The 12068-nt window shown below is 42.5% G+C and overlaps 1 protein-coding gene across 2 annotated transcripts in view; it reads right to left on the bottom strand.

Annotated features, from left to right (window-relative positions):
• Positions 1 to 12068, bottom strand: part of RNFT2 (ring finger protein, transmembrane 2) — a 31106-nt gene that overhangs the window by 14475 nt on the left and 4563 nt on the right. For both annotated transcript variants that reach the window (XM_075434278.1, XM_075434277.1), the window contains exons 4-7: positions 9556 to 10034; positions 8326 to 8402; positions 6695 to 6795; positions 3923 to 4076 (exon numbers count right to left, since the gene is read on the bottom strand). In XM_075434278.1, coding sequence (XP_075290393.1) covers positions 3923 to 4076; positions 6695 to 6795; positions 8326 to 8402; positions 9556 to 10034 — 811 coding nt within the window. The remainder of the gene's footprint in view (positions 1 to 3922; positions 4077 to 6694; positions 6796 to 8325; positions 8403 to 9555; positions 10035 to 12068) is intronic.

Here is a 12068-nt window from a genome sequence, read left to right as displayed (position 1 = left end):
ACTCCTTGTAACTTGGCTGCACATCTGTATCAAGCATGCAAAGAAAATTCTTACACAGGGTCTTTCTTATATGCCAGGCATTAAGACTGTTGGAACGAAGTGTGTCCTTGGTATCTTTATCCTCTGTAGAGATAGGGGTATACATATAAAAAGGAATCTGGGATACCAGTTTCTTAGAGTTCTTTTGGTTTCGTTTTGTTTCACCTCGCTCCCCCCCCTGCTTATTGTCCAGGATATCAGCTTAGATTGCTGACAGTAGCATGAGGAGGGGATGGGAGACTTGCAGGCACCTGGGATTTCGTAAACGAAATCTTTGGCAACTGTGTCTTTTTATTATTTATTTCCCTATTTTTAATTCCACCCCCTTCAAGCTGTCATTCCTTAGCAGTGAAAATGAAAAGCTGCCATTTATGAGTGTACAACAATGGAGGCCTCTACAGGCCACATGGCTCCTGCAGTTTAATTTACTTTAATTCATTTTATATTGAACCAAATGATCTTATTTGCCTCTTTTAATGGAGAGCCTTCAGCATGCAGGGCGGGAGCCAAGCCCCCCTTCCAAAGAAATGATGAGCCCAGCTGCTATTAAAACTTGTACTCAGCTTGACGTGTCCATCGCAGCTCGGGGGGGAGGAAGGGACATCTTTAGCTCCTTCTCCCACAACCTCCTGCTGATGGCAGGGGTGTAAGACTGCAGTCAGATGTTGGGGTTACCTTCCTCTTTCTGCTTTTCTCCCCTATTCGCAAGCTCTTTTCTCCCTGCATTCCAGCATGACTGTAGTCTCACAGCCTTTCTCGGCACCTCTGTTTTCCGGGCTGGTTTGGAACCTGGGAAAGTCTTGGATTATTTTATCAAATTTTCAATCTTCCCTCATTCTTTGGAGCGGTTGCTTGCAGAGATATTCCACTTCGAGTAATTCATGCTTGAGGAACTCTGGCTAGTTGTATCCTGATAATATATCAGTCTTCATGCTTCACACTTCAAGCACTCATCACTGTCTTTACTGCTCTCTGTACTCTGATTGCAAAGACAAACCTCTTTTTTTCCCTTTTAATTTTAGTTTGCTTTTTCTCAGTAACAGCATAAACTGATGCTATAAATTCAAGATGGTTCTCGATGTTATCTTAAACCAAATGTTGCCCTTCCTGTGATGGGGCCTGCTGAAACTAGGACAGGGCCATACTAGGAATATGTGACCCAGGTACTTTAGATTGGGAGAACTGAGTTCTCTAGCTCAAATTTTTAAATCTATTCACTGCCAAAATGAAAAGATGCATCTGACTGAGGTAAGCAGAGTTTAGTACTACTCCCTGTTTTCACTAACGATCTTGATGGAACAGAGTAGGCTTATCAAATGTGCAGTTGACACTAAACTGGGAAAGGCTGTAAACGCACTGGAAAGAATTATAATCCAAACTCATCTTGACAGACTGGAGAAATGGTCCAGAAAACAGGGGGGAATGAAGACCATCCAGCAGACAATAAGATCTGGAATGAATGATCTCTGAGAAGAGACTCCAAAAATCGGTGTTACTCAGTCTACAGAGAAGACTGGGAGAGATACGAAGACTTTGATGTGTAAAAGAAAAAAGAAAAGAATCTGATCTTGTTCTAATCACAATGGATATGGAGAGGTAAGACACTTAGAAGGAGGACATTTGGAGGAGATGCCTCATACTAGAGAGGCTATGCAAGCATCAGTGAAAACCACACAGTATTCAAAGAAGACTAGAATCGCAAGGAGTGGCATGGAAAGCCAGACTAACTTTGGAAGTGCCTTTGAACTTCCAAGATGAGGAGCATCTGAAGAGCCTGCTTAGAGTTTGAAAACAGAACAATCAAAGTCCCTGATATCCCATCCACGGGCAAGTTTTATCGTCTATTACTGACCACCAGCAAGAAGGTCCTACAAGGAAGCTCAACATTAAATACCTCTATCCCATTCACAGCTGTGCTAAACTCTATCCCTGACAGTGCAGCAATCTCCACTTCAGGCCCTGTATTATGGGGAGCTAGAGGCTGTTGTTCTGACTAGTTATATTGGCAGAAGAGTTCTCAGTATATACATCTTGAAAAAATCTTCTAGCTCTACTCCGTGAGTTTAATTCGTATTTCTCCAGCAGCTTGCTTCCTGCTACCATCAAGTGACAGCCATCCAGAAGTTCATAAACTAGGAGCTAGTCTTCAAGCAGATACACTACTAGAAGCACATGGGGAGGAAGACAATAACTTTGTATCTGGCAAGTATTACAATAACAGATAGCAAATAACTTGATAAGAATGTGGTGAAAGTTAATGTGCCTAAAGTGCAATAGAACTGTTCTAACTCAGAAAAAGTTTACATTTAAAAGAAACTCAGCTGAAAAATAAGTGAGTAGCATTGTGCTGGCCTGTAGAAGTAAGCTGGGTCATCAGGCTCAGGGAAAGAGCTCAGCTATGTGGTTACCAATTACAATTTCTATGGCATCCTAGGGTTCTCTTGGAGCTCTCCCATCCCAGTTTGATCTTGCTTAATTTGTTACAGCAGATCTCATCCCTGGTTGGCTTAATAGTTGCAGTGTAGAGAGGGGGATAAAAATAAAGCCAGATCCATAGTGGTAGGTAACAGCAGTCTCAGATGTCAAGGGACAGTGAGACCATCAACAACATCCTAAGACAAAAAGAGACTTGGAAAAAGTGAGAAATATTGCTATCCAGAAAAAGGTATTAAAAATGAAGCATCTGTGCTCTGAGTCATTATAGGCCCTTGACAGATGTGATCTTACCAGTCTCCCACTGTAGCTGCAAATAAAGACCCCCTTCTCTTTCTTCTCTCCCGACAAGGATTAATGAGTACTTGGGATAGCTCTCAGACAAGCAAGCAAAGGCTGTGAACCTTTTCCAACACTGCAATTTATCTTGGGAAGACTATTTACATTGCTTTTCCCTCCTTCCCCAGGCTGGATTATGCTCTGACCTAGCACATTAATCTCCCAAAATAAAATAATAATAATAGAGGAAGAAAGGATGAAAAAAAAGAGCTGGACAATTGCCAGAAATAAATTAATAACCATCTCAAATAGCCCTGCTGTGCAGGAACAAACTGCTCAACTCCCCTGCCACCCATGTCATTTGTAAGCAAAACTATTCCCAGTTTAGATATCCTACTAAGTGCCCTGCCCGAGACTTTCTGCAATTAATGATAATATCTTGCATCTATATAGTGCCTTTTATCCCAACAGCTGCCAGAAAGTTTCTTTATCAAATATAAATAATACACATTGCTACATTTGCCACTGAAATGTAGACACTACAAAGTGGAGGAAGGGGCAGCATGACAGATCTGTAAGAGTAAAAAAACACAAAAAGGTATTTTAAGAGAGTGAATGTAGTGAGAAAGCTTCAAAAGTCAGCCTCGTCTATGTATGATTTTATAAACGTTTAAGTACGTTAACCATTTAGTTAAAATATTTCTTCACCCATGGTTAGAACTGGTGCTGTCTTCTGTGGCATCAGTAGCTTCAATTTAGTACTGTTACTTCTTTGATGCAAGTGGAAAGCCGAAGAGACAAGAACTTGTAACTGCTTTCCATTAAATGAAGAGATTTGTGCTTCAGAAATATCTATTTACAGAGGTGACTCAGAAAACAAGACTTGGAACAAAGTCAACCAGAAAAGCCGTTATCTCGCTGCAAGTACCTATTCCTTCTCCAGCAATGCTTACCTCTCTCTCTCTGGACTTTACCTGCTGGTGTTACCAAAACCTCGCTCACGTCTGCAGTGGCTCAAAACCCAAAACTCACTACCCAGGTGACTTTCTGTCAAAGTTTTATCAGAGATTTTATTATTTTTATTCTTCCACCCATATTTCATGCTGCAAACATGTTGTAAAGGTATCAGATTATCAAACATCTGTATATGAAGAAGAAAAGAGGCTCTTACCTTTGACTTGACAGCTAGGATGATCTTGGGCAGGGCAACAATTAGGCATTTCAACGCGATGGTGAGGTACTTCAGCACAAAGTCTGCAATCCCCACAATCCACATCAGGTCGAAGAAGTCCAGCTTCTCAAGGTTGGGTTTCAGAAATATGAGGCTGAAAGGCATGACAACAAGGCTCAAATACCAATAAGGAGAACCTCACTTAAGTTGCTTGATACCAGCTGTATCCGCTGCTGGGCAGAGAAAGCCTAGAAACTGCACTGAACTTCAGTGAAGTTCTCAAGGGCAACAGGAACAAGACATGCATATTAGTCCCATGGTTCCTCTGGGCCTCTTGACTTTGACTGTTCTTGCCCATTTTTACTGAGGTCAGCAGGTTTGCACACTATCACAAAACAGGACCCAAACATCTACAAAATCTGTTTCAGAAGACTGCAATCTCCATAACCTGCAATCCACGCTGTAAAAGAGCCTCTGGTCTAATGCCAGTGCCTTTGGCCTACAGGCTTGCTCTATCAGATCTGATTGTAAAAGCATATCCTTTGAAGTCATCAGTAGTCACGATTCCTTGGGGAAGCCATGGCTGAGGCAAGACCACTGTGTCTTGCTCCTCTGAGGCTGGCTTGCCACAGGTAGATCTTCTGCAGGGCCAGCAGTCTCTAAAGCTACTTGCATGTGAAGCAAACTGGTGACAAAGGAAGCACTGTATTAGACATGGCAGAAGGTCAGAACTTCAGATGTGTCATGCTCCGACAGTGGCTTGCCGCTCTCTGAAGCAGACAAAGAGCTGGGCTGTGTTAATTAGCAACTCTTACCTGAACCAAAGATCCAGAAAGGTAGTACACCTTACATAATGTTATTGACTGGGATGAACATTTGGCCTTTAAAGAAGGCAAGTGCAGGACAGCAGAACTCCAGGTAGCAATGGACAGGAGCTACTGACCTAAGCAGCAATAAGGATTCGACCCTACTCAGACTGAAAAAACAGGACTGCTCTTCAGGATATTTACCTACAAACACCTCACTGTAGAAAGCAAAAACTTAAGCAAAAAAAAAAAATCAGACCACAAAAGTAAAATAACCAACCCAGAATGAAAAACCTGAACATGAATTTAAAATACTCACAACACTGGCACAGCACAACAGGTAAAATTACACCCTAAAAACAGAAACAGAATCAGAGACTTTACTACTATTCATGCACTAGAAACAAGCAAAAAGTAAATAAATCAGGAAATGAAAAATAAGTCAGAAAGAAACAAAATCAAAGCAGCTATTTCTAATTTTACAGGTCTGCCTCGTGAATAGTCACAGATTCCCACGCAGCAAGCAGTAGATCCAGTAGCCCAAGCATGACACAGCAGGCACCACCACACCACTTGCAGGAACAGGGCTTTCCAGCGAAGCCGTTGCCTATTCTGTTCACTGTCAATAAATCATGCCCTCAACAGTGTGTTGGATGGCCCCAGTTTGCTGAAACCCTTTTATTTCAAGTGATCTATCCTATATTTTAAACTAGTCCCATTCATGCTTTTAACCTCAAACCTTCTTCTTAGAGATACACTGTTTCCCTGTGGTGCAAACAAATTTCTTCTTACTGCATTCTCACCTTTTTGCCATACCTGTTTCTTCTCTTCCATTCCCTCCCACAAGCCCTACACAGGGTATCGCATGGCTTGCCATCTCTCATCTGGACCCACACATACAAGCCTTCTCATCTCTTCCCCCTTCTAGCAGCATTTACATACACAGCTTTCCAATGATCAAACCCAAATACATTAGGGGCAATTCCAAAGGATAGCAGGGTTGTGGGCAGACCTTGTCTCTTCCACTGCATAGTCAGTAGTGGTAGGAAGAAGCAGGGAAGCAATGAAATAAACCACAGAACAAACATACCCAAGAGGCATCTAGCCACTACTCAACTGATGTTGATGATGCACATTATACACATTGTATTTTCAGTCTGAAGTTCTAAGTCCTCTTCAGTGGGACAAATAAAAATTTCTTTAGGAAGACAACTCATATGGTTTTAGCTAGTAACATCACACTACTTTTTCAAGTAACTACGCTTGCCATTTCTTCCTGTTTACTAACAACCCCCTGCTTAACTTCTGTATCTTTGCTTCCTATCTGTCATTTAATCCCTGCTTTATAACAAGCAGGCATAGTATTTAACCAAATCCATGGGTACTAACTTTTCTGTCTGTATTTGAGAACCACTTCAGTCAGAATTTGAAAGTGGAGGCTATTTAATTACCTAAGAACCAAATGCCTCCAAGCCCTGAGGACACTGGAGTAAAACACTACTATTTCATCTCCAGTATATCTCCTGTAATAGACTCAAGGCTTGATAGACTGAAGAGAAAATAAAATATTACAGAAAGAGGAAAATCAGTGGGTCGATTTCTGATCTGCTTCCATCACCTGCTCCTCATGTTCAGTCACAGCGGTCAAAATGGCAATTCAGAAGTCCCACTATAAAATTTGAAGTATCCTCCCTGCTTCGATACATAAGAAAATTGCAAGTGTCCATGTTTCAAACAGCAGCACTGTGGTATACCATCACACCCCGGCCCATTCAGACGCTGGCTATGTCATTTATTGCTAGGAGCATAGTCCACTGGTAGAAGCGACGTACACATTCTTTTCTGCTGTTGAAAGACCTTGAGTATGCACACTTCCTCTCAAAGTGTGGGGAAAAGCAGGCTTGCCTCCTTTCCTCCCTGGCAATTATCACCTGCTTCCCTCAGGTACAATGTAAATTTTGCCCACCTGTTGTACAGCTGCTGAGAGCTGAATGTGTACAGCAAGTACAGCGTGTTTCCGGTGAGAAAGGCCAGGATCCAGAAGACAACCAACACTGACCTCTTCTCCTGAGCAAGAAAAAGAAATAAATTCAAAGTCTCCAGGGTTGCACTGAGCCTTCAACTACTGAAAAAATGCAAGACCAACCCAGGAGACGCACATGCAACTAAGTGTTCAGTAATTAGTCTATTTACATTGGACTAAGACTCAGGCTGCTAGGTAAAGACATACATAAACACAAGCAGAGGTGGCTCTCACTCACCTAACCTTTGCAAAGAATGTAACTTCAGAGAAATTAATTGAAATACATGGGTGAAAATGACACTCTTACTTGCAGAACACAGTTTTCGAAGTTGGGATCTTTCCTGGGACATCTAAATTCTCCTGATATTTAACATGCAGTTTGACAAGCAGATTTAAAAAAAGTCAGTTCCACATATTGTACTATAATTCTGAGCTGCCACCTGTCTGAAATGATGCTTCATGAAAGAGGTGTTTTGCAAATAGATACAAAGCCGCTTACAAGAAGGCTTAGTTAAATCAAATATAACATAACCCACCACTACATGCAGCAGATATGAATGTTATCTGAATGCATGGAGGTTCTAGAACACACATTTTTGATTGAAGGAATAATTAAAAGTCAAAAGAAGCACAAATTTTGCATTTCAAAAGACGAGGAACATTACAGACAGAAGCTGGATGGCAGAAAACTTTGTCCTGAGTCTTGGCCCAGCGTAATTTTAGAGAGTAAATTTTACTCCTAGGAGGAAAAAAACCCCAGCATTTTTCTTGTGAGCTGATTTATTAAGAAAATTGCTCGTCAACAGCCAGGGACGTTAGGTTGAGATCTAAAGCAGGCAGATTAAGGGGCACACTGCTGGAAAGACAGAGGTGCAAAGTGCAAGGCAACAGCAATCTATTACACGATGGTGCAATTTATCGGTTCATTCTGCATTGTGTCACATTTATTCCACAGCTGCTGGAACACACTTGTGCCACCCATCTCATTTCCACAAAAAAGCTATTCTAGGCTTGTGCTTTTAGTGCTGTGGAAGTATTCTGCTGACACTGAAGATCATAAGACCTCAAAAGATCTGCTGGTTTCTTATATTCTAAGCATATTATCAACAGAGCATTTAAAGATACTAACAAGCAATACATCTACAAAATCCTTCAGCTGAACATCTCAAAACATTATCTAAATGCTAACAAATTAAATGTTATCATTAACTAGTGAACTAGGTTTCAGCACCTCTGCTGTACATACTGAGAAACCAAGACGCAGAAAGGTGCTTGAAGACGCACTGCCAGTCAGTGGCAGAGCCAGAAGCAGACGACAATCTCCCTGACTTTTCCTGTCTTCATTTTACTAAGCCACACTTCTACAGAAGAGCAGGATGGAAAGAAACAGTGGGAGAGCATCATGGGGAGAGGTAGGAAGAGGAGCTGAGGATTATGGGACGGTACTCTTTTTCTGACAGATCTGTATTCATATAACGGCATTCATCCCTACTTTGCAAAAGAAGGTTCAACCTAGACACTGTTTAAAGAGCATCATCGCTTGGGAACGTAAGAGAGTAACATGCTGTACTCACCTTCAGAGCAACCTGTTCTCGGAGTGTTGAGTTGGCATATGCGAATGTGCTGGCCATACCAATGCACACGGCAATCCCTGCAGGGAAAGACACTGTCAAAGTATGTACGGCTGGGCAGGAGGACCTTCAGTCCTAAGCCATTGGATGTCAGCATCTCAAGCTTAGCAAAAAACATACTGGGCGATTTTCTGGATGCACTGGGAATTAAAATATATAGGTGACTAAAACAGGGCAGACTGGACTCATGTTAAGTTCAAATTCAAGCTAAATGAAAATGAAGCTACAACAGTGAGCACTTGCCACCCAGCCCAATGCAGACACTCCATCCTAATATCAGGTTCTGTGCCGACGGAGAACAGAAGTGCTGCAAGTTGCGGCTGCATTGTGCAGACAGAACTAGCTAGATGACAGTATTACAACAGCGGTTCAGCAGCTCGTGGAGGACAGGGCACACTATCAAAACTGTCTAGGACACCAGGTCAAAAGAGCAAGATGTTGCTGACATGAATTAATACCTGGTTTTGGGAATACTGGTAGAGCAGTAAGTGGACTAAAATAAAGCACCATTGGCTTCCCTGGGATAACAATCTCAGCATACTGCTCCCAGAATGAGTAAGGATCCTCAGACATGCCACACATACAATTTCATAGCAAGAGAAGGATTAGATGAATACATTTTACATGACCACTGAGGGGCTGAAATTCTCAGGTGCCATTAAAGAAAGCTCCATAGACACATTCTTTCGGGAACTCTGAAGATCTCGACTGTAAGATGTAACTGCTGATGCTGTTTGGCTCGATTTCACAACCACCATCCTTCCAGCTATACAAGCATCTCATCCCCCTGAACCCTTCTGTGCTACACAGAAGCCTTTGGTAATCACTAATGCAAGCTCTCCCCACCCCTCCTGGAGAGACGTCTGAGTGAGAAGCCTTGGTAACGTCCTCAGCCCCTGCAGGAATGTCAAGGAGAGATTAGGAAAAGGTACACAACCGACCTCCCACAGGTCAGGACAGGAAACAGATGGGACTGACACAGATGAAAACAGCTCATACGGAAAGTAGGATGAATTTATCAAGTGTGTTATCCCACGAATTTAAATAAGTCCCCTTCATGGCAGACTACCTCTAGACACTGTCACGTGGATAAATATATCAGACACCACAGCATGATAAAGCTTCCTAACCATCCTCTAACACACTTACCATCCTGAAAGGACAGATGCTTACCAAGCTTATGCTGGAAACAAACTTTAGCCAGGAGGATCAAGATGAAGGGAAGTCCCTTCTGCAGCCAACCAATCACAGCTTTTAACTCTGAAAGAGCTGGGGCTGGAGTCCCAGCCTGTTCGTCACTGCCTTCCTCAGCATGCCCATGGCGGTCTCCTCCTGCCATGTGCAGTAGAGATGCACCCCGGTGGTGGCCATGGTGGAAATGATGGGACGCTTGCCGGTGGTGAAACGGGGCTCCTTCTGTACGACTGGTCCCTTCCTCTCTTGGGGCTGGCATCTGAATGAATACTTCCCCACCTCCTGCTGAAGAGCCCAGAACCAAACCTGTCTGGAACGGTGTGGCTGTGATGGTGCCCGACGGGATACCTGCCAGGCCTGAGAACAGCTGTTGTGGTGAGGAAGCTTCAGCCTTCAGACTTTCAAAAACTCCACTTTCATCCACGCTGGTTTCAGAACTGACTGTTTGGCTCCGGTTTCTGCAGTGGATGGAGATTAGACAAAAGTGATTAAACAAAAATGACTGCCACAGCACTTCACAGTCCTTTAGCCCAGTCCTGACTGTAGTCTTTTAAGAGTTCCTCACACACTATCAGAATACGCAGATCTCCAAATGACAGATGTTTTTCCCTCTATTTGCTGTTGGAAAGTCACAGTTGCACAACTAGAGGCGAGTAACCAGACTCCTAAGATAAGATCAGAGTAGTTCTGAAGAACTGATGAAAATGCACGAGTTCCTTCACCTAGGGAACAGAGTTCCTAAACACCCCCTTTACTTTTGGAGGAACCAAAGACATAACACACCTGATACCAAATTCAACATCTGCTATAATTATTTTAATATTTAAAGAAAAACATATAAAAACCCCTGTAACTTTACACAGTGCAACCAAGACAGGTCACATTATACGCAACCCAATTAATCAAGCCAAATCAAATAAATGGCCTACCCCTAAAATCTTCTGTCTTTATTTAGGGATGATTGCTACGTGTCTACTGATGAATAACACAAACAAGAGACAAAGACAACTGGGGGAGAGAAGTGTTGAGAGCTGCTTGTGTGTCCCTGACCCAACAAATACTATCAGTGAAGGATGTGCTCACGGGTTAAGAGAAATTGTTTTATCTTGATATTCTCAGCAAACTGGACATGGGTGTACCCAAACTACTGGGCAGAATTAGATCTGGCACTGATTCTTTCCTGAGCTTTCTGGATTATAGCCAGATTCCAAAAAGGAAGTCTTAAATATCTTCATCCTAATACCAAAAGAAAATAGGCTTTCTTCGTCTGAACTCGGCACTGTGGTTCTGAAATGAATACATGTAAAGTTTAGATGATGGGGAACAATACAGGTAAGAAGTCAAACACTCATTAGGCAGTAAATGCTTGGCAGACAGCAAATACGTCTCTAACTTGCAAAAGGAGAGTAAAGAATAAAGCTCAGCAAGAGGCAAAGCCCACAAATAAGGCATGTTGCAGAGCTTCGGTCTTTCTTGATTTTAATCCTTGGAGATCTCTAACTTTAGAAATAGTGGTCACAAGCTGAGACAGCACATGGAGGCACATACAGGGCCCTTAACCCTCTCTCCCCTGGGTTCAAAAGCCTCCCAAGGCATCTTACAGGGCACAGAGCTCTGCCTTTCATCTCACTCTGGAGATAGCTTCAAACCTCTCTGGGAACACCTTCCCACTAAGTAAACTCTTAATAAGGCTTTTTATAGCTACACCCCAATCCCAATGTCTCTCCACAGGCTCCAGCAAGGAATCAAGTCAACAAGGTACTGCACACCTCTTTTTGGTTCAAAATATTCGTCAACCAGATCTTGGATTTTACACCTAACATTACAATTGAGAGACGTATACACAAGATGGGACACAATGTGACAGTACTTGTGGGAACATAACAAACAAATTAGGTGGAACCCAGTGTTACAGACAAAGACACAAGTATTGCTTGGAACAGTACTACCAGATACACGACTGCACTTTCAGCAGGAAGGGATTAATCAGGGACATATTTAAAACCAAGTAAACAAGGATGAAATTCTGAGTCTACTGAAGTTAGCAGAAGTGAAGACCAGCGGCAACAACATTTCATTCTACAGTTAGAAAACCTTCAGCCTATGTTACTGACAATATGTACTTATCCTGTTAAAAAATCAGAAGCATTTATAAAAACCAACTGACACTACTCTGCTTACCTTTTGCACTCAAGAACAGACACCTATCACAAATATGTTTTAACCATTCAAACACACCCCAAAGCATCTTACAAGTTTGTACAGACTTGGAGCGCTTTACAATGCAGATGAGAGGGCCCACGCAACATCTGATGTGCCTCTCAAGCCCCAGGCTTGCCTGCTGATATAAACCCCACAGACTACACTGAGGCTTGGGCAGCATCACAGGGAAAAATTGAAGGTGGCTTTCTTTTCCCCTGAAATCAAGAATGGTACCATGCTAGCAGTGGTCATGACATCAAGCTTCACCTCCACCTGAAAAGCCACTAAGA

The sequence above is a fragment of the Opisthocomus hoazin genome, chromosome 13 (assembly GCF_030867145.1).
Source record: "Opisthocomus hoazin isolate bOpiHoa1 chromosome 13, bOpiHoa1.hap1, whole genome shotgun sequence".
Lineage (NCBI taxonomy): Eukaryota > Metazoa > Chordata > Aves > Opisthocomiformes > Opisthocomidae > Opisthocomus > Opisthocomus hoazin.
The sequence above is the reverse complement of the archived record's forward strand: the minus strand, read 5'-3'. Positions and strand labels throughout refer to the sequence as shown.